Raw genomic sequence first — 23,243 nt, forward strand, 5'->3', positions numbered from 1 at the left:
TTTTGGTGCTGTCACTGACAATCATGGTGACATCAAGGGACCAAAGTTAAGGGGAACTACGTTCTCATAACCACCTGCAAGTAGGTCGATATAGGAATAGCCATAAGAGCTTTATATGGGACAATGTATATTAGTGTAATGTCGCAAGGCAGGTAAATAGTAGAGACACAGAAGACTGCAGATCTGGAATTTGGACCAAAATGAAGCAAAGTGTTGGAGGAACTTAGCAGGTTAGGCAGCATTTTGAATCGAAGCCTTGCATCTGGAAGGGCAAACAGTGTGTGATCTAGACAGGGGTTGCCAACCCTTCTAATACCATGGACCCCTACCATTAACTGAGGAGTCCATGGGTCCCAGGTTCGGAACCCTTGATCAAGTGCTTTTTAAAAAAAAAAGCAAATCAATCCTGAGGTTTCCCATTTAATGTGACAGACAACAGGCGTTGCTTTGCAGGGGATAACTTACAAACATTTGGTTCCACTGAGTCAGTAGATACGGAGAGGCATTTGTGCCACAATGGTACACATATTTAAAAAAAAATAGAGCAGCCAACTCAATTGTTCATTGAAGTGCTCTTACATGCAGGTTCAACAATGATACAAAGCAGCATGAGCTTTGCAACTTCACCTAAATGCTTGTGCTGTTTCTGAGGATTTGAAGCATCGCTGTACTCCAAGAAGGAACATTTGAGATTCCTGTAAGAGGGTAATTATATGTAGCTGTAAATTGCATGAGTATCTTCCTGCTGTTACAGAGAGTCAACAAAGACTCTGTTGGATTAGTAATTGTTATTGTTGGATTTTGTTGGTCATCTATTGATAATAACTCATGTTTGAGGAAAGATACGAAATTTCAGCTGAAATACAAGAAGCAATTATATACCTGGGTGAGAACAAAGAACCCACAAAATATTACTCAATGTTTATTAATCCAAACAAAATTTAGTTTCTCTCTCATATCAGTCAAAGAGCAATTGAAGAGAACTTTTGAAATATAGTTGTTCTACCATTCAGCAAATATATTCAAATATACTGTTAACAAAATATATGATAGCCAGCCGGTGGTGTAGTGGCTTCCGCACTGGACTTGGAGGTGAGTGGTCCTGGATTCGAATCTGGCCAGCCTTGCACACTTTCCATCTTTGCTGGGTTCAGTGATGAGTTAGCAACTCGGCCTCAACAGACAAAAATGCTAAAGAAATGGAAAAGGTGCTGCCGATGCACCACAAGATGCAGAAAGGAACAAAAAAAAATTTTTGAAGGAAAGATTGTGCTGTTTCACTTTATGGATGAAACATAGTTAGAAACATAGAAACATAGAAAATAGGTGCAGGAGTAGGCCATTCGGCCCTTCGAGCCTGCACCGCCATTTATTATGATCATGGCTGATCATCCAACTCAGAACCCCGCCCCAGCCTTCCCTCCATACCTCCTGACCCCCATAGCCACAAGGGCCATATCTAACTCCCTCTTAAATATAGCCAATGAACTGGCCTCAACTGTTTCCTGTGGCAGAGAATTCCACAGATTCACCACTCTCTATGTGAAGTAGTTTTTCCTAATCTCGGTCCTAAAAGGCTTCCCCTCTATCCTCAAACTGTGGCCCCTCGTTCTGGACTTCCCCAACATCGGGAACAATCTTCCTGCATCCAGCCTGTCCAATCCCTCTAGGATCTTATACATTTCAATCAGATCCCCCCTCAATCTTCTAAATTCCAACAAGTACAAGCCCAGTTCATCCAGTCTTTCATCATATGAAAGTCCTGCCATCCCAGGAATCAATCTGGTGAACCTTCTTTGTACTCCCTCTATGGCAAGGATGTCTTTCCTCAGATTAGGGGACCAAAACTGCACACAATACTCCAGGTGTGGTCTCACCAAGGCCTTGTACAACTGCAGTAGTACCTCCCTGCTCCTGTACTCGAATCCTCTCGCTATAAATGCCAGCACACCATTCACCTTTTTCACTGCCTGCTGTACCTGCATGCCCACTTTCAATGACTGGTGTATAATGTCACCCAGGTCTCGTTGCACCTCCCCTTTTCCTAATCGGCCACCATTCAGATAATAATCTGTTTTCCTATTTTTGCCACCAAAGTGGATAACTTCACATTTATCCACATTAAATTGCATCTGCCATGAATTTGCCCACTCACCCAACCTATCCAAGTCACCCTGCATCCTCTTAGCATCCTCCTCACAGCTAACACTGCCACCCAGCTTCATGTCATCCGCAAACTTGGAGATGCTGCATTTAATTCCCTCATCCAAGTCATTAATATATATTGTAAACAACTGGGGTCCCAGCACTGAGCCTTGCGGTACCCCACTAGTCACCGCCTGCCATTCTGAAAAGGTCCCGTTTATTCCCACTCTTTGCTTCCTGTCTGCTAACCAACTCTTCACCCACACCAATACCTTACCCCCAATACCGTGTGCTTTAAGTTTGCACACTAATCTCCTGTGTGGGACCTTGTCAAAAGCCTTCTGAAAATCCAAATATACCACATCCACTGGTTCTCCCCTATCCACTCTACTAGTTACATCCTCAAAAAATTCTATGAGATTCGTCAGACATGATTTTCCTTTCACAAATCCATGCTGACTTTGTCCGATCATTTCACCGCTTTCCAAATGTGCTGTTATCACATCCTTGATAACTGACTCCAGCAGTTTCCCCACCACCGACGTTAGGCTAACCGGTCTATAATTCCCCGGTTTCTCTCTCCCTCCTTTTTTAAAAAGTGGAGTTACATTAGCCACCCTCCAATCCTCAGGAACTAGTCCAGAATCTAACGAGTTTTGAAAAATTATCACTAATGCATCCACTATTTCTTGGGCTACTTCCTTAAGTACCCTGGGATGCAGACCATCTGGCCCTGGGGATTTATCTGCCTTCAATCCCTTCAATTAACCTAACACCACTTCCCTACTAACAAGTATTTCGCTCAGTTCCTCCATCTCACCGGACCCTCTGTCCCCTACTATTTCTGGAAGATTATTTATGTCCTCCCTAGTGAAGACAGAACCAAAGTAATTATTCAATTGGTCTGCCATGTCCTTGCTCCCCATAATCAATTCACCTGTTTCTGTCTGCAGGGGACCTACATTTGTCTTTACCAGTCATCTGTTAGCAGACATCTGGTGCAACACATAGAATACCATAGCAACAGTGCAAACTACTTAGTGGGAATTACAGGTTGATATATTGTTATTGGTTAATTGCCTTGTTTGTTTGACAAAGGATACCCGAATTCTAACTTCAAAATCAACACTGGTTATGAGTATGCAAGTAAAAATATCGGATGTTAAATGAAGTTGTCAAATCCAAAATAACAACCCAGTATTGTAAGAACATGAATAATTCTTTTCTCTGAATGGCTGTCTGATCTTGAAGTGAGTTTGTTACTTATTAGTATTCAAATTATGAACCGTGTTGTTCTGTAAGTACGTGTCCACTGGGAAATCCATAAGCACTCTTCCAAATGTTTAACTCTAATTTCTTTGCCAAATTACGTAAACCCCTGACTTGGGATTATTCCATTGGCAACACAATAATGAAGGGTCTCAGCCCGAAACATCAACTGTTTATTCCTCTTCAGAGTTTTCCCAGCCTTTTGCATGTGTTGCTCTGGACTTCCAGCATCTGCAGAACTTCTTGTGTTTATTAGTATGTCACTGGCCCTTCACCTTTGCAGGATCATCATTCTAGAACTTCCTTCCCACTAGCATGGTGGGAACTGCACTCACCACAAGGTCTTCACTGGTTCAATAAAATTGCTCACAGCACCATCACAGAATGTTAGCAACACTGACTTCAGTCCATCTTCAGCAACAAACAAAACGCACAGTTCAGAACCTGACACACATCTATAATGGTTGCATTTGTGAATTTATTGAGCTTCTGTGTATCTTCTTTATTATTAAAGCAGAAAATGATTTTTTTGTGAATGACAAATTTTGAAAAATAAATATGATTTTCAATGTCGATCATTGACAAGCTTGTTCGCTCCACTGTCCTTATTACCACAGTCATGTTTACATCTCAGATGACTTGACTTCCCCTATTGTCTCCTGTCTACACAGTGCTATTTTCTTCCGATTGTTGGGAAGATGCCACATTCTTTCCTTTACAGAGTGAATTCCTGCCGCAGATTCTACAACCGCCACTGTCTATAAACCCGAAACAGGCCCAACCCAGCAGTCCACCCATTCAACCCTCGCCCAAGCACAGGACAATTTACAATGACCAATTAACCCACTGTGCCAGCTGACAGGGTAGTGGCATCCGCACCGGACTTCTAGGCGAGTGGTCCCGGGTTCGAAACCGGCCAGCTCCTCGCGCACTTTCCATCCGTGCTGGGTTGAGCGTCAAACTAGAAACTCGGCCTCGTAAAGAACAGACGAGCGCTAAAGAAACGGCGTGGTTGCCACCCGTTGCACAACAAGGAGCGGACAGGAACAAAAAAAATTAACTTTCTAACCACTACATCTTTGGAATGTGGGAGGAAACCGGAGCACTTGGAGAAAACTCACGTGGTCATGGGGAGAACGTAAAAACCCCTGTTCACTCTGATTATTTTTTCCTGAAAGCACTGGCAACCATCAAAAAGGGACCACCGTGGGCGATTTACTCATTTTTGAATCCATAAAACCTGAATCCAAGGTGACATCAATGCCAGATGACTGGTGCACTCTTAATTTGGTTAATATCATAAAGGTTTGTGATGGTTTTAGTTCCACATACACTATCCTTAGAACAAGATATATGGCCTACCTAGTTGGTAAGAGCTGGCTACATTGAGTTTTATTATTCAATGTGATGGTTAACATTTTTAAAATATCTTGAATCCTTTAAGCAAGGTTAGCGTGGGAGTCCTCCGCTTGCTTTGAGCTCTTGCCGACTTCACGGTGACAAGTTTGGCTGAAGTGATGGTGGGAATTTCCTTGTAGGTGGCAGTGGAGAGACGCTGGGTTCCAAACGCCGGTGGGTGGTGCTTAACAGCATGGGCAAAAGCAGGGGGGTGGGGAATTCCCAGCACAGGCCTTTCCTCAGAAATGAACAGCGGTCTGACAGGAAGGTGGCGCTCCATCTCTCGTCTCACCTCACGCACTAACTCGTGGAACACATGTTGTACAGGCTCAAAGTCCAAGCAGGCAGAGACTTCATAAAAGGAGCAGTTATATTTGGAGGCCAACGAGAGTCCATCAGATTTGCTTACTTGTCTGAAAAGAAGTCAGAGCAGATGTGATTGTTCAAAATGCATCAGCACTGCAAGTTAATAAACACAAAATACCGAAAAGACTATAAAACATCAAAGCTATCTAAAATAAAGATCTTAGAATGTAGATTGTTTTAAATGACTGTCGTGCTCTCAGGAACGGTGCTTTGATAATTTCTGATACTCCACTTAAGACAGGAATTTTTAACGTGATTATATACAGAACATAACCAAAAGTTTATATTCTAAAACTCTGAAGGAAGTGATGGTATATGGCCTTCTCCAACTCTTTCTCCATTCTGTACCATGGCTTACATATGGCAAAGTTATTTCTCATGGTTGGGGATCCTAGGACAAGAGGGCAGGGTTGACAGATGTCCTTTTCGAACTGAGATGCGGAGAAATTATTTTAGTCAGAGGGTGGTAAATCTGTGGAATTTGTTGCCATGAGCGGCTGTGGAGACCAAGTCATTGGGTGTATTTAAGGCAGAGATAGATAGGTTCTTGATTAGCCAGGGCATCAAAGGGTATGGGGTGAAAGCAGAGGAGCGGGGATGGCTGGAAGAATTGGATCAGCCCATGATTGAATGGTGGAGCAGGCTCAATAGGCCGAATGGCCTACTTCTGCTCCTATATCTTATGGTCTTATTATCCAATACTAGCCTTCCTACTGTATTTCCAAGACTGCAAGGTTAGTTCGGCAACTTGTTTGCCTGAGTTCGCAAGAAACCAGAGAGTTGTGGACACACCTCAGTACATCACGAAAACCAGCCTCCCACCACCACACCCCCCACCCATGGGCTTCCATAAAGCAGCCAACGGGGCTTGACCGTGTGCAGCCCTGGACCTTATTGGAAGCCAGGGAAGAAATCACAGAGGCTCTTAGAGAAGATATTTGCTTCATTCTTAGCTGCTGGTAAAGTTCCAGAAGACTGGAGGGTGGCTAATGTTCCTTTGTTTAAGGACAGCGAGGATAGGCCAGGGAATTACAGGCTGGTGAGCCTGACTTCAATTGCAGGTAAATTAATGAAGGGAATTCTGAAGAACAAGATCTACCATCATACGGATAGTTAAAGACTGATCAGGTCTAGTCAGCATGGTTTTATGTGTGGGAGGTCATGTTTGAGGAATTCTTTGGATTTTTTTTTGGAAGAGGTATGCAAGGGGATAGATGAAGAGCAGTGGATGTTGTCCATATAGACTTTAGTAAGGCCTTTGATAAGGTCACACATGCAGGGTGACTTTGAAAGTTTAGGTCACATGGGATTCAAGGGGAGCCAGTGAGGTGGACTCAGAATTGGCTTGACGATAGGAAGCAGAGAGTGATGGCTGAAGGTCGATTTTCTGACTGGAGGGCAGTGACTAGTGGGGTGCTCCAGGGTCAGTGTTGGGACCTCTGTTATTCATTATTTGAGTGAATGATATGGATGTGAATGTAAATGAAATGACTAAAGTTTGCTGATGATGCTAAATCAGGAGGTCTTGTTGATAGTGAGACAAGTTGTGATGAATTGCAAAGAGATCTTGATCATTAGGGCAGGGGTTCCCAACCTGGGATTCACGGACACCTCGGTTAAAAAAGTTTGGGAGCCCCTGAGTTAGGGAGATGGACTGAGGAATGACAAGTGGATTTCAACTCAGCCAAGTGTAAAGTGATGCATTTTGGACAGTGAAACCAAGTCGGACTTTCACTTTGGATGACAGGGCACCGAGGAGTATTGTGGGAAAAGGGGAATATGGAATACAAGGGTACAGTTCGCTGAAGGCAACTACACAGGTGGATCGGGTGGTGAAGGATGCATTTACTATCCTGGCTTTCATCAGTCAGGGCACTGAGCTTCAGAATATGTCACAGTTATACAAGTTGTTGATGAGGCTGCACTTGGAATATTATGTATAATTTTGGTCACCCTATCATTCTCAAGCTGGAGAGGGTGCAGAAGAGGTTTACGAGGACACTGCCTAGACTAGAGGGGGTCTGAGTTATCAGGAGAAGTTGGCCGTGCTGGATCTTCATTTCCTGAAGCAACCTCATAGAAGTTTATAAAGTCATGAGGGGTATGGTTAGGGGGCACAAACATAGCCTTCTGTGCAGGGCTGTGGAGTCCAAAACTAGAGGGCACATTTACAAGATAAAAGGGAAGAGATTTAAAAGAGACCTGAGCGGTAACCTACTTATTTACACAGAGGGTAGTGAGTACCTGGAAAGGTCTACCAGAGGAAGTGGTCAAGGTGGGTACAGTTGCAACATTTAAGAGGCATTTGGATAGGTACATGGAGGGGAGAGGTTTAGAGGGTTAAGGGCTGAATTAGTGCAACTGGACTAGCAGGCAGGATGCAATGGTTAGCATGAACCAGTTGGGCCAAAGGGCTTGTTCCCTTGCTGAGTAACATAGAACATAGAAAACCTACAGCACAATACAGGCCCTTCTGCCCACAATGCTGTGCTGAACATGTCCTTACTTTAGAAATTACCTAGGGTTAGCCATAGCCCTCTATTTTTCTAAGTTCCATGTACCTTATCAGGAGTCTCTTAAAAGACCCTATTGTATCCGCCTCCACCACCATCGCCGGCAACTCTATGACTTAACATAATTGAAGACCCCTTCCATCTCTGACATTCGCTCTGATCACCCTTCCCACTGGGCAGAAGATAAAAAATCCTGAAAGCAGGTACCATACAGCTTAAGAACAGCTTTTATCCTGCTGCTATAAGGCTATTGAACGGACCCCTTGTACGATAAGCTTGTCTCCTGACCTCACAATCTACCTCATCATGACATTATTGTCTGCCAACAGAGTCCCCTCTCTCTCTAACATTATATTATGCATCCAGTTATTGCTCTTCCCTTGTACTACTTCGATGTATTGATGTAATGAGATTATCTGTGTTGATGGCATGCAAATCAAAGTTTTTCACTGTACTTTGATAATATGACAATAATTCCATTTCTCTCAATTCTCAAACTCTTTGACACGTGCAGCGTGCTAATATCTTTTCAACCTCATCCTTGAATATACTTAATGACCGAGCATCTACAGTCAGCTGAGGTAATGGACTCCAAAGATTTACAACTATTTGCATGAAGAGCTTTATGAGGTTTAAGAGTCCAGGCAGGCAGTGCAGATTTATAGAAATGCTGACGAAAATTTATAAAATACTTCATCTCCTGTTTGGCTAGCTTCAAACCTAATAGCGTGAACATCGATGTCAATAATTTCTAGTAATTTCTCCCTCCCCCACTTCCGCTCTTTTTCATTCCCCATTCTGGCTCCCTTCTTATTCTTTCTCTCCTCCTCACCTGCCAATCACCTCCCTCTGGTGCCCCTCCTCCTTCCCTTTCTCTCATGGTCCACAGTCCTCTCCTATCAGATTCCTTCTTCTTCAGCCCTTTACCTTTTTCACCTATCATCTCTCAGCTTAACACTTCTTCATGACCCTCCCCCAACCCACCTACCTTCCACCTCACTCGGTTTCTGCAATCATCTGTCAACTTCCCCATCACCCAGCCCCCCCTGCACTTTTTTTTTATTCTGGCTTCTTCCCCCTTCCTTTCCAGTTCTTATGAAGGGTCTCAGCCTGAAACATAGGTCCTTTATTCCTCACCATAGGTGCTGCCTGATCTGCTGAGTTCCTCCAGTATTTTGTGTGTGTTGCTCTGGAATCCGACGGCCTGCAGAATCTCTTGCATTTATAGCCGGCAACATCTGGTAAACTGGAATATATAGCTCTGGGAGCAACACTTTAAAATTTTTAATGATTTTAGAGATTTACTAAAATTATTCCTGGGATGAGGGACTTTGGTCATATAGATGCATTGGAGAAGTTAGGGCTGCTCTCTTTGGAATAGAAAGGGTATGAGAAGTTTTGGCAGGAGGTTTTTAAGGTACTGAAAAGTGTCGATTGAGTAGATAGCGAGAACCTGCCTAATTGCAGTACAGACAAGAACTGGGGGCCACTAAATGAAAACATCTGGCAAAGGAACAACAGCGGCGTGAAGAAAAACATTTCTTGCCCAGTGAGCAGAAGGACCTACAATGTATTGCCAGGGTAGGAGTGAAGGAGATCCAACTGTAGCTTTCCAAAGGGAGAAAGTGGGACAATCTGAATTCTTTATTTTAGACCTGATATGACTTCAACAAGCCATACGACCTCTTTCCTTGTTTTAACCACCTGTAATCCAAAACTCAGTCCTCAATCATGATACAATATCCCTTCATTTAAAGCCCAGCAGCTAAAGGAAGAAGATCTCAATTCCTCTCAGAACGTTATATGTGTCGTTGAGATCATTTCTCATTCTTCTGAACTTCAGTGCGTGTAGGACACCTTATTCAGTCTCCACTTATACAACCATCTCTTCATCCTCCAAATCAATCTAGTGATTCTGCAGTGCACTGGCTCCACAACATACTGTTAGGGCATTTTTGGGGTTATATATATAGCAAATAACTTCACCAACTAACTTCAGCCATGAACCTTCAGATCTGAATATGGACGGTAGATTAAATTTAAAATGCAGCTCTGGACAATGGGTTCCTAAAAATTGTGAACCACAGTTAATTGGAAGACCAGACAATGTTGATTAAGTTCATTATTTAGGTGTCTGTAGTGTGGGTGTGAAGATGGAGGTGTGAAGGTTGTGTGCAGTTCAAAGGAAGCATTGTGAATGGATTGTAAATATGGAATTGTCCTTTGATCTTTAGCATATAAAATGTCATGTAGCGTTGGGTCGAGCAGGCCTCTTCCTCTGAAAGGCTCCCAATATGATGCCTGTGTCTCATTTTGCTGAATAAAGAGCCTACTTCATATCTACCAGATACTTCTCTCCAGTGGCTTTGTTGATGTTATAACAGGCTCCTTTAGTGCAGGAATCAAAACTGTAATCAGTACTCCAAACATGATTATCATAGTCCTGCACAAGTGCAAGAAGACATCCTGAACTACGTATTTCTACCCCTTAGAATGAAGGCCAGTGTGGCATCTGCCTTCCTAAATGTTGCACCTGCATGTTTACTTGGTGTCTCCTAAATCAACACACTTATTTACACTAATTCAAAAATTTCCCATTTTGTTGCCCAATGTATATCCTGTAATTTTCTTATATTAAACCTATCTTCCACTTTCTTATATAGATCAACACAGATTCTTTTCAGAGAATGATTCTCCAACACTGCTGCATCATAAAGTAAAATTAAAACGATTCATAAATAGTGGCCTAACACATTGCTTTAAGAAGTGGGAGATATCTATTAAAACAATAGTTTCTATTCATAACTATCACTCGTGATTGTGTTATAAGAGCAGCTGTCCGTGAGACGGGCGACTGTTTACAGTTACACCACAACCTGTGGGTCGGTCACCTCCCAGTCTGCCTGATGAGGAATCATGCCTGGTTCCTAGATGACCAACAGATAGAAGCAATGAAGTATTAATAGATCAGAATGTAACTCTCAAGGATGTTCTGTTTTCTAGTTATCCATACTTATGCACCGACAATTTGATTTCACTGTACTTATGAAGCTGATGAGTCATGGCATTAATAGAGCAAGGTTTGCAGTGTCAAAGGCAATGAATCATCGGCTTCACAAGGCAAAGTTGCAATTCATCTTTAACTTTTTCCATTTTAACTTGATTCCACCTCTGGCAAACGCTTGTCTGCTGGAAGCCACATTATTCCCAGTAACCAACCTTCTAAGAGCAATTGAAAAAGGCAAAATAAGACTTAAAGAAACATAGAAGCCAACTCAAGCTGAGCGGCTCGGTAGCATAGTGGTTAGTACAACGCTTTACAGTACCAACGACCAGGGTTCAATTGCCGCCTCTACCCCTAAGAAGTTTTACATTCTCCCCGTGACTGCATGGGTATCCTGCAGGTGCTCTGGTTTCTTCCCACAGTCCAAAGATGTACTGGTTGGTATGATAATTGTGTGTTGTAAATTGTCCCATGATTAGGCTAAATTAAATCAGGGGACTGCTGGGCAGCACGGCTTAAAGCGTGATAGGGTCTATTCTGTGGTGTATCTCAATCAATCAATCAGTACATAAATTGCTCAAGCCTCATCGGTGGTTTCAACACTTGCGACTCAACTAACCAACCAGACTGAAATCATTTTCCAAAGTGTTGCATATTTATGTGGAGGCTTAGATGTGACAAGCTTTCCTTACTCAAGGGGGTGTTACGAGCCTGAGGAATCAAACTGGAAGGTGTCAAGAATTTATTCGCAAATTTTGAAAACTATAATACTTTATCAAAGCCTGACTGCAGATATGAGGAGGCTGTTTCCATTTTCAAGGAGGTGCCCCAAATTGGTGTTCATTGTCTTGTTTATCAATGAAAGCATCGCCAGGTAGACCATTGCTCTCCGGGTAGATGTCCCTGCATTAGAACATCTCTTACCTGTACCTCTCCATGTCCAGCTTATTACCCAGCAGGATAATCGGATAGTCATGTGGGAGTCCTTTGGCATGGCTAGAAATGATTTCCAGATAATCCAGGCATCCTTCAAAGCTCTTCCGGTTATCGATGCTGTAGACGACGATGAATGCATTTGCCCAGTTCAGGTAACGTTCAGGGTTCATCGGTTTGTCCTAGTTTGCAAAATATGAAAGTTTGTTTATCATTACGTCGGCATAGCTTTACAGGAGCAAAGACTTACATGACAGTGCCCACACTCTGTACACCATAATGGATGCGATTTCCTTTGGCCACCCATTTTACTTCTACTTCCCACTCCCATTCCAACATTTCTGTCCATGATATCCTCTACTTCCACAATGAGGCCAATCTCAGGTTGGAGGAGCAACACCTCATATTCCATTTGGGTAGCCTTCAACCTGATAGCATGAACATCAATTTCTGCAACTTCTGAAAAATTCACCCCTACCCCTGCTCTCTTTTTCAACTTCCTATTCTGGCAAACCTCTTATCCCCTCCCTTCACCTCATCTGCCCACCACCTCCCTCTAGTGCCCCTTCTCCTTTCCTTCTTCCCATGGTCTACTGTCCCCAATTATCAGATTCCTTCTCCTTCCGCCGTTTACATTTCACACCAATTACTTCCCTGTTTCTCACTTCTTTTCCCTCCCTCACACACCCATCTACTCACCTCACCTGCCCACCGCCTCCCTCTAGTGCCCCTTCTCCTTTCCTTCTTCCCATGGTCTACTGTCCCTTTACATTTCACACCAATTACTTCCCTGTTTCTCACTTCTTCCTCCTCCCTCACCCACCCACCTACTCCCTCACTTGTTTTCACCTATCACCCATCAGCATGTACTCCATAGCCTCCTCTCCACCTTCATATTCTGGCACCTCCCCCTTCCTTTTCAGTCCTGATAAAGGGTCACGGCCCGAAACGTAGACTGTTTATTCCCCTCCATAGTTGCTGCCTGACCTGCCGAGCTCCTCGACCATTGTGTGTGTGCTACTCTGGATTTCCAGCATCTGCCGGATCTCTTCTGTTTAATTGACCTGGGTTCAATCCTGATCTCTAATGGTGTCCATGTGGAGTGTGCTCATTCTCCCTTTGATCGTGTAAGATCGCCAGGGTGGTTTCTTCCCTCTTCCCACAGTTCTGCTGGTTGCTAGGATAGCCGGCTACTGTAAACTACCCCTGGACCAGATACAGTAGGTGGTGGGAAAACTACGGGAAGATAATGGTCACATAGAGAGAATAATTTGTGGGGAACATGAGGGCTATAGATAGGGTAAATGCAAGCAGGCCTTTTCCACTGAAGTTGGGTGGAACTACAACCAAAGGTCATGGGTTGAGGGTGAAAGGTGAAAGGTTTAAGGGAAACATGAGGGGAAATATCTTCACTCAGAGGGTCATGAGAGTGTGGAATGAGCTGCCAGCACAAGTGGTGTATGTGAGCTCAATTTCAAAGTTTATGAGAAGTTTGGATAGGTATATGGCTGGTAGGGGTATGGAGAGCTGTGGTTCTGATGCAGGTCGATAGGAATAGGCAGTTGAAATGGTTTCTGAATGACTATATGGGCTGAAGGGCCTGTTTCTCTGCTGTACTTCTCTATGACTCTCTAGGTGGGAGAATAGGATCAATGGGTTTTCTCTGAGAGCTAGTACAGGCTCACCAGGCCGATTGGGTCTCTGGTCTCTGCATGTTCAAGGAATTACCAATGAGTACAAGCACACACACACACACACACACACACGGGGACACACACACACACGGACACACACACACACACACACACACACACACGGACACACACAAAAACACACACACACACACACACACACACACACACACACACACGGACACACACAAAAACATGCACACACACACAAAAAGACATACACACACACGCACAAAGACATGCACACAGATAAACACATGCGCGCGCGCACACACAAACACATGCACACACACAAAGCAAACATGCACACAAACACATGCACACACAGTCACATACACACAAACACATGCACACACACAAACACATGTACACACAGATACACAAACATGCATACACATGTGCATAAACACAAGCACACACGTACACACATGTACAAACGAGCACGCGTGCGCGCACACACACCCACACACACACACAAAACAAATCCATCTCTTCAAATGCAGGGAAATCAGAGAAGGAATAGAAGAAGTCTGGAAGGCAGGAGCGAGAAGAAAAGTGATTATGGGAGAAATACAGTAACATAGAAACTAATGCTCACTCTGGATCTGTATTCTTTTGAGTTTAGAAGAATGAAGAGTGATCTCAGAGAAACATGCAAGAACTTAAGGGAGAGTGACCAGGACAGATGTTGAGGTGTTTCCAGTAATGAAAGAGCCTCAAACAAGGAGATACAATTACAAGAGAAGGGAGCACTTATTTAAACCTGAAGTGTGTATGAATTTCACTTTGCAGAGCACAGTAAATCTCTGGAATGCTCTACCCATGAGGGTTGTGGAGATATTAAAGGGGAGGGGAGGAAAATAAGTTTTTAAGAGATCAGTGAAGGAGGGCTGTGTGGCTCTGTGACTGAAAAGGATTTGAGGTTTGCTGCCAATCAGCCATGGTCACTTTGAATTTCAGGATGGTCCTGAGGGGTCAGGTGGTCTAGTCCCACTCCTGTTTTGTTTTGTTCTTGGAGGAGGTGAAGCTGCAAAATAATGATTTAAAATCACCAGAGGGATTTATAATAGAGATAGTGAACCATTGATGGAAATGCTTTTTGTCTTTAAATGTTGAATTGAGTGTTGAGTTGGGAAAATAACAACATGTGTTATCAGAAAATGTGCATTGTTGTCAGCCTTACATTGAACTGCACTGTAACAGAGTAGGAAGTCATGGACAGAGAGGTCAGAGAGGGGGCGGGTTGGAAAAATAGACTGCCGAGTGACTTGCAGACTGACCAGATGTGGTCACACAACCTGTATTTGATCTTCCCGTATTGATGATATCACATCACAAGCACAAAGAACGATTGATCAGTTTGAAATTCATGCAATCCTTGGTTCACATGAACATAACGTTGTCCCTCACATCATAGTTGACAGTGTCTTGAATCCATCTATTTGCACATTTAGCCCTTTTCCCCATCTCCAGAGCCAGAATTAGAATTTCCGTCAGTTTACCTGCATCATCGTCACTCTCACCATGAGATCATCACCAAACACACTCTCCAGCTTGCTTCCCTGACCTTACAAAATTGTTTCTCTTCCCACTGCAGCTGCCACAGCAACCAGTTACAATTCCTGCCCTTTTACCTTTCAGACACCCTCTCCAGGTAATCACAAAACATTCATCCTGGGCTTAACTGCTCTTCAACTACATAAGATCAATAACCAGAATTCTTTCTTCTGTTTAAACTTTGTGTGGATTTAAAAAATATCCAGCCAATCAGGGGTGATTTAAAAGTGAGAAATGTAAAATTGTGTTACTCCCCAATACAGTGCATTAATTTAATTTAAAACAAGATTTTTCTTGTCAGCCTACAAATGTCAAACCCTCCATGGGCGATCCCAAGGCCGACCGCGAAAGGGAGCAATCCTATAAAACCCCAGAGCTATAGAAATGCTAACAGAAGCTCACAGGACATCATCCCTGGGACAGGAAGGACCTTTGTCTCGACTACACCTAGGGACAAGTTATAAAACTGGTCTGGGACAGGGGACACTGGAGAGCTGCTGTCGGCAGTCCATGCTCCAGCAAGTGTGACGGATTTAAATGAACAATAAATCTCAGCGAACAAGCTTGGGAAACCTTGAACGTGCAAGTAGATACAGGAAATTTGAAAATCAATAGTCTTCCTATAACATCAAAAGGCTTTTAATTTATCATAGTAAGAAATCAGTTTAAAAGAAATTTATTGTGTAATGAACGTTATAATCTCCATAAAGTGACCGCTGGCTGCAGATTATAACAAACTCTAATTTCACTTGGAAAATGCCTATGATGTATTTGTGCATCACAATCTTTGTTAAATGGCACCTGAGCTGAAAGAGCTTATTGTTCAATTGTTTTGAAGAAGAAAAGGATAACTAGAAGGGATGTAATGATTTTTCTTTTCACGTACAATACTTAAAGAATATAGAAGAAATGATTCAGCGGTCGTGTAGGTGGGGAAAACATTACCCTTCCTTCTGAACTGCAAATGCTGATAACACTTAGAAAAACTATCATGTCATAAAAACTATCATTGTTTCGATGTAATAATTGGTTATAACTGTGTCTTGTACAAAACTATTTGATTTTCAATTGCAAAGGCAAGAGAGTAGTCTTGTGGTTGTGTTTTCTGGCTTTAAATTAATTAGCCCAAAAAAGACTTTAAAAGTTCAAAACAAGTCATTCTATTGTCTACTTAAATGTTGTTTCTTTAGCCTATGGAGCCCAAAAAATGAATGGTTCAGATATTTGAATCTGCACAAACCTATGACCGTATCTTTGTCTGGTTTATTCTTGTTATTACAGGGTCTGCTTCTGCTACATTACCTGATCAGCTGTATCCATTATTTTTAAGAGAACTGACTGGTGATCCACAATTTCTTCAGTACTGTAGGTATCCTCTGCAACGGAACATCAGCAGCACTTGTCAGTGACGAGACTATAATGTAATTGAAACTGAGCAAACTTCCAAGATTAAAGCTTCAACATTGTTTATTGTCATTCTTCAGTACACAAGTATAAAGGAGATCAAAATGATTGTCACTCTGGATCCAATGCAGAATAAAAACACACGATAGTCTCAAACAACTAATAAAAAAAAAGATCAAAATAAATATAAAAGCAATCCAATAAAACACAAAGTGCTAGTAACTGTTATATACATAGACTGATAGTATGTACGTATGCTGGCACGTTGCCAAGTGGTTAAGGCGTAGGTCTAGTGATCTGAAGGTCACTAGTTCGAGCCTTGGCTGAGGCAGCGTGTGTCGTTGAGCACCAAACATTGCTCTGTGACGACACCGGTGCCAAGCTGTATGGGTCCTAATGCCCTTCTGTTGGACAACATTGGTGACGTGGAGAGGGGAGACTTGCAGCATGGGCAACTGCTGGTCTTCCATACAACCTTGCCCAGGCCTGTGTCCTGGAAACATTCCAAGGCGCAAATCCATGGCCTCACGAGACTAACCGATGCCTATATAAAGTATGTACGTAAAGTGACGCTAGGTGTGTCTGAAGGGCTGGTTGGTTGGGTAAGTCGATGGAGGCATTGATGAAACTGACAGCTTGGGGGAAGTAACTGCTTTTGAATTTAGTAGTCCTAGTGTGGATGATATATATATCCTTGACGGTGGGTAGTGATGCGTGGGGCAGTTTTGACTACCTGTTGTGGAGACCCCTGTCCCACAGTGCAGTTTCCATACCACACAGAGATGCAACATGGTAGGGTGATCTCCGCTGTGCATCTGTAGAAGGTCGAGAGTAATGATGTGTAGAGACCAGCTCTCTTTGGCCTCCTCAGAGAGTAAGAGATTTCAAAAATGGAAGAACAAATTTATGAAAGGCACAAAATGGTTGATCTATGTTTTAACTTTGAATGTAAAGTAAGTTTTTTTTCTGAAATATGTCAAAGTCGTGTAGTGTCTTTCCTGATGGGAGAGGGACAATCACTCCATAAGCAGAGTGGGTGGGATTCTTCATGATATGGTGGCCTTTTCCTGCCACCTACTTCCTTTTATCTTGATCATATGAGAAAGCATTGGGATTACACTAAATACAGGAACAAGTCCTCTAATCCCTTTACCCCCTCTTTAGAGGGAAAATAAATCAGCCACAATTGATTGGTGGAGCAGACTCAATCTGCCTAATGGCCTAATTCTGCTGCCAGGTCTTATGGGCTAAAGAATCTGTGCTGAGGCGTTTGTGTTACAGAAACTGCCTCACTGATAGCCCCTGGCACAGGTGCTACGTGAGATATGGCAGAGCATCACACCATCCACGGCAATAGGGCTATGGGGGACCACATCCTTCCACACAAAACACTTCATCTTCTCCTCCCCATTTCAACAACGTGAACACCTCACGCCTGCCGCAGCAACCACTTACACAAGCTCGCCACGTGACGAAACGAATCTAGTGAGGTTAAAAAGTCAAATGGTGCCGGAAATGATAAATAAAGGACAAAAGCGCTGGGGCCCAACCAACAACGGGTCAGGCAGCATCGACGGTGAGAAAACCACGGTTAATGCGTCAAACTGTTCCGTCGACTGACCTTTAAAGCGTTTTTCTCTCCACAGACGGCGCCCGGCCTTTCATTATTCGCTACTTTTAGCTCAGAGGAATTTGTTCAACTGCCGATATAATTTTACTCGTTGCCAAAAATGTTTGGAGTCACCGCTTTAGATTCAGGGAGGAACCAACACCAGTCAAATGGAAAACACTGGGAAGCATTATCACCTCTGCGAGGCTGTCCGGGTACAACACTTGGTCAGTGCCCAGGGGCTTTTCACACTGGCTTTTCCCAGGCCGCCGTCCTGAAACTGCAGTGGCAAAGTTTGGGACACCTTGTGATCGGCCAGACATTTCTGGGTGCATTGCGGGGGTTCTTATCCCGAGCTCCGCGGACTCCTCGGGGTCCATGGCATTAAAAATATGTTGGGGACCCCTGCACGACTAGAGATTTCCCTCCGGGCTTTGCACTTTATATAACAGGGAATGTGTGACGGGGTCAGCGTAGGAGTAACTTTTCTCTGTATCTCAAGATGTAACTTGCTAAAGATTTCCTACAGTTAAGTTTTACAACTGGAGAAATAAAAACGTACACCTAGAAATGAGAAAATTGGGCGGCACTTACCCAAAAACGGATCATACTCGCTTATGAATCGTTTAGTGAGAAACTTCACGGTCAGAGCTGAAAGATCAGAATGTTAGTGTTTTAACTTCGCTTGCAATGGTGTGGGAAGTTTCAGCTCTGTAAAGTTAAACGGTGTAGGTCAGGGACGGAGAAGGTGGTCGCCCACAACTTTGAATGTAAAGCACGGCTTACATGCTGGAGGAGCTCAGCGGGTCGAGCAGCATCTGTGGGGTAAGGGTGGGGTTGGAATTGTCGACGTTTAGGGTCCAAACTTTGCAGAGGGACCCAGCAGAATGTCTTTCGCCCCACAGGCACTGCTCGACGCGCTGGGTTCCTCCAGCAAGTTGGTGTATCGCTCCGGATTCCAGCATCTGCAGTTTCTTGTGACTGCATAGAAAAGATCGTACCTGAATCTTCCTCCGATTCCTAAATTCCCACTCCGTAGTTAGTTTATAAAAACGAGTCCCAAGGAGATCCGACCCCTCCCGTCCCACTCCCCCCCCCAACCCCAGTTTGCAGTCGGATTTGGAAATGTCCGCACCCCGGGGTGTGAGAGCTGAGGTCGATGGTTATGGTCAGAACTTACCGGATTTCCCCGATCCAGCGCAGCCCAGGATCACGATGCTACATTCCGGAGTGAGTGGCTGGGCAACGCGGTCCCGCTCCCGGTCCCGTTCTTGCGCGGCGGGCAAAGTGACCACTCGGACTTTCCCAAACATCGAGGACATTATTTCCCCGTTTAAATCATGTCAACTTTCACCTGCCTTGAGTTCAACACAACTCCCACCCCACCCCCCCTCAGACAGTGCCCGTCCCACTGGGCTCAGAGTCCCAGGCTGCAAGAAGGGTGTTTGCCAGCATTGTCCAGGGTGCCGTAGTTTTGAATCGCAGCCGCGCTCCTTGTAAGGAAGTCGCCACTTTCGCCTTTACGTGAACATCTTACAAAGAAACAAAATCCGAACCGCGCGGACAAATGGCTGTAGAAAGGCGGCCGCTTACGGATCGGAGCCAGCCGACCCGCTTTGGTGACCAGGGCATGAATTCAGGGGCAAGAGCTCCCAAATCTCACTCATTGTAACAGAGAAATCTCTCTCCCCCGTAGTCCCGGCACCTCGGTACTTCGCAAAACCTTCCACCAAACTTCAAGAGAGTATCTGCGCCCCCAAGCAGCGGTTAATGTTTGCCGGTTAGACAGCGTCATTCCCCTCCGTAGATGCTGCCTGACCAGTTGAGTTCCCCCAGCGCGCTTTGTGTCGTTCGATATTCCAACGTCCGCTGTCTCTGGGGTCTCCATCGGGGACGGTAACCATGTCTTAATCCAGCATCAGAGCCGTGTTCACAAACCCGTTGACAAGTGGTCCTAATCCGTCTCTCTAAAACTCAGGAATTATCGAACATTGCGATTTCAGATCACCTTTTGAAACGGCGTCACTGTGACAATCAATAACCCTTCTGAGGGATCACAAAATTAAATCTATTATCATAACCGTAACTCCCTTACTCGGCAGGTCGGACGCCGTTGTGGGATGAGGAAGGTTTTTGATTTTCACTTATAGTTTGCAAATTCAAGTTTATTGTTGTTATCACAGGTATACAATGCCATGAAAATTAACTTTTTTACAGCAGCAGCTCAGTACATTGCAGGGTGAGGGCAGACATAAATTAACATAAATTTAAATTAACATCCGAGTTGTACACTTGGTGGCCACTAGGCATACGACCGTGGTCCTTTGGTGCGGTAGCCGATCTAATTCAAGGTGTTTGGTGACTGGCGGGTTCTGGAGTCGATACTGAGGATCGGGGCCCACGGGTCGAATCAGGAATGCAGAAGTCGAGGCCCGTTGGCTGGAGCCGGAATCCGCGAGTCACCGCAAGTGGGCCGGGGAAGACCCAAAGCCTGCAGGTCGGAGTCGAAGTCCGCTGGAGGCTGGAGGCTGAGGACAGCCTGTTTTCGGATTGGAGGGCGGTGTATGTGCGTGGGTGGGAGGGAGGAAAAGGGCTTGTTTTCCTGTTGTTGTTTTGTTGCTTATTATGATCGTTTAGTTGTGTTCTGTGCTGAGCATTGAGGGCTTGCTATGTTGGCGCTGGAATGTGTGATGACACTTGCGGGCTGCCCCTAGCTCGCCCTCAGGTGTGTTGGTTGTTGATGCAAATAACACATTTCACTGTATATTTCAATGTACACATGGCAAATAAATTTGGATCTTGAATTCTCAACCTAATATTTTCAACCTAAACCCTGCGGTGGTGACTTGATTGTCGCCATCTTTTTTGTATTGGTGTACTGGGTTGAATGACCACAGTCTTTTGCCCTTAGTGTGTAGGAGTGTGGCAAGGTTTGGGAGACCGTGTTGAAAATACGAGGGCAAAATAGGATTGGTGTGGTTGGTGCTTGATGGTCAGCAGGGACTCAAGGGGCCGAAAGGCCCTTCAGCCTGCAATGTTACCTCCTTTCTACAGACGATGCCTGAGCTACATTACTTCTTTAGGTATCAGGTTTCATGCATTCTGCAGTACTCTGCTTTTCAATCATTTAAGCCTGCTGATGCTCCTGCAAGTTTGGATTGAGAGCACTTAAACTGCCAATAAACCTGGATTTTCATTTTAATGACTCTCGGCGAGCAGAGGGCATTGTGTTCATCAGTTTTGCTGAGACAGATTGATAAATGCCAGAATCTCCTTTTAAAGGCATCCGTTAGTCTTGCAAGACCATGGATTTGCACCTGGAAAGTCTTCATTCTCCAGGGCGCAGGCCTGGGCAAGGTTGTATGGAAGACCAGCATTGCCCATGCTGCAAGTCTCCCCTCTCCACAACACCAATGTTGTCCAAGGGAAGGGCATTAGGACCCATACAGCTTGGCACCAGTGTCGTCGCAGAGCACTGTGTGGTTAAGTCCCTTGCTCAAGGACACAACACGTTTCCTTGGCTGGGGCTCGAACTCACGACCTTCAGGTCGCTAGTCCAATGCCTTAACCACTTGGCCACGAGCCAATCTCCTTTATTTATTTAAATTCAGCCTTACTCAAATTAATTTATTCAAATAATCTCATTGAATACTAAATTATCAGAACAGGAAACATATACAGCCATACACCACATATGATATGTTCTGAATCATCGGATTAAATTAAAGGATAATATTGATCACTTTATTGCAACTGCAGCAAAAAGAAACATCTAACATCAATTCCAAACTTAACTGCTACTAGTTTTAAAGTTAAATTGGACAGCTATATGGACAGGAAAGAAATGGAGGGTTATGGGCTGAGTGCAGGTCAGTGGGACTAGGTGAGAGTAAGAGTTCGGCACGGAATAGAAGGGCCGAGATGGCCTGTTTCCGTGCTGTGATTGTTATATGGTTATAGTTTCAATTAATGTCCTTTGCTCTTCCCCATTATTTAAAATTAACATTTTCATCTAATGAATGCCTGTAATGTGCTCCTCGGGGCTGGACAGCATTGGGCTCCAAAGTTTTTGGAGCACCTAAGCTGGTTAATTGTTGTTTAATGAGAGCCTATAATTGCTTAGAATTCCTTGTGTTTTTCTTGAGTGATTCACTCTTTGTAATGTGGTCTCCTGGTGCTTTCTGTTTAAGCTTGTTCAGATAGGCTCAGGGATTCCGTATTATTTAAGTGGATGCCTGATTAGCACTAATCACGGGGTCCTAGTTTTGAGAATGTTACTTCTCGCAGCGCCGCTCAGCCAAGCCACTGATGTTCTTTTGGAATTTTTATGAATAAACTCTCGTCACTACCTCTGCATCGGAGTCTTGTCTTTTCACTACACTTGGGTTTTGATATTGCCAGCCCACTTCATGACAACACCACTTTATAACTACAAAATCTCTTAGAAAATTCGTTTAAGGATATGCCTGTTCAGATTGCTGTTACTCCGCCCCTGCGTCTGCACTGCATCTAGTGTTTGACCATCTCCTTCATATCTGAGAGCACAGTAGAGGAGCATGGTAGTACCAGACTAATCTCTGCTCGGACTATTCACTTTGATCAATATCTGTACTCATAATTAACACTGACTTGTACTGTATAAACCATGTGGTTTAGTTTCTTCAGTGCATTAATTGAGAACACCCAGTGTTGAGTCTGCTTGAGCCAATCCACTCAATGTTTCTCCCCAATCTCTCATTAGAGCTCTAACCTGACTCTGCTGTTCTCTAATATTAATCGCAAATTATCCAAGAATTGAAACCACCACCCCCCCTTTTGATTTTAATCTAGCTTTAGGTAGAACTTGATCAAATGCCATTTGAAAATCTCAGTAGATATTGGTTGAGGGTTTATGTTGACAGCTCTTCAGAAAAAAATTAGAGCAGACATTTTAGGCAGAATGACTGCTTGACTAGGGAAAGATACAATTTATCTCTGGAGGTTTGTTTTGTGACCTTTTATTTTGCTTGTCTTTAATTTTGTATTTGTCTACACCCTGAATTTTGTCCTGACTCTCTTTATGAGGGGGCCTTTCAGTCACACTAAGTTGTGAATCTTCCTCTCTTTGCATCTTCTGATGTTCTCTCTGCCCCTCAAAGTCCAACCCTAGGTCCGCATCATGAAAGGTGGAAATAGGTAAGTCTGGCCAAGAGGGCTCTGGTGAAGTGATATAGGCCAATCTCCTGTGCAGTGGATTACAAAAATGTTGATGAATTCCAAGCATACCATCTATGCTCCACCAGGAGCTAAGGGCCTAAGAAGAAGATGTTCTGTCTGATACTGCCCCTTTTTACATGTTAGAGAGCAATTCTAAT

General features: G+C 43.9%; 1 protein-coding gene across 2 annotated transcripts; it reads right to left on the minus strand.

Annotated features, from left to right (window-relative positions):
* Positions 1-909: 909 nt before the first annotated feature.
* Positions 910-19,790, minus strand: rasl12 (RAS-like, family 12). 2 transcript variants are annotated; one of them, XM_072278162.1, is made up of 5 exons: positions 19,070-19,652; positions 18,484-18,540; positions 16,179-16,252; positions 11,620-11,810; positions 910-5,225 (listed from the first exon to the last, which is right to left on the minus strand). In XM_072278162.1, the coding sequence occupies exons 1-5, from the start codon at positions 19,209-19,211 to the stop codon at positions 4,835-4,837; spliced, it is 855 nt and encodes a 284-aa protein (XP_072134263.1). In that variant the 5' UTR covers positions 19,212-19,652; the 3' UTR covers positions 910-4,834. The 2 variants fall into 2 exon arrangements, with proteins under 2 accessions (XP_072134263.1, XP_072134264.1); XM_072278163.1 differs by lacking the exon at positions 18,484-18,540 and having other exon boundaries at positions 19,070-19,790.
* Between the last annotated feature and the right edge of the window lie 3,453 nt (positions 19,791-23,243).

This window comes from Mobula birostris, chromosome 14 (assembly GCF_030028105.1).
Source record: "Mobula birostris isolate sMobBir1 chromosome 14, sMobBir1.hap1, whole genome shotgun sequence".
Classification (NCBI taxonomy): domain Eukaryota; kingdom Metazoa; phylum Chordata; class Chondrichthyes; order Myliobatiformes; family Myliobatidae; genus Mobula; species Mobula birostris.

What these genes read in the sequence shown, in the direction of transcription:
- rasl12 (XM_072278162.1), bottom strand. Translation starts at nt 19,211, where the DNA reads ATGTCCTCGATGTTTGGGAAAGTCCGAGTGGTCACTTTGCCCGCCGCG. An exon ending in TAATGGATACAGCTGATCAG is followed by an intron (nt 11,811 to 16,178) that starts GTAATGTAGCAG and finishes TTTGCAAACTAG; the next exon opens with GACAAACCGATGAACCCTGA. An exon ending in CTGGACATGGAGAGGTACAG is followed by an intron (nt 5,226 to 11,619) that starts GTAAGAGATGTT and finishes ACTTCTTTTCAG; the next exon opens with ACAAGTAAGCAAATCTGATG.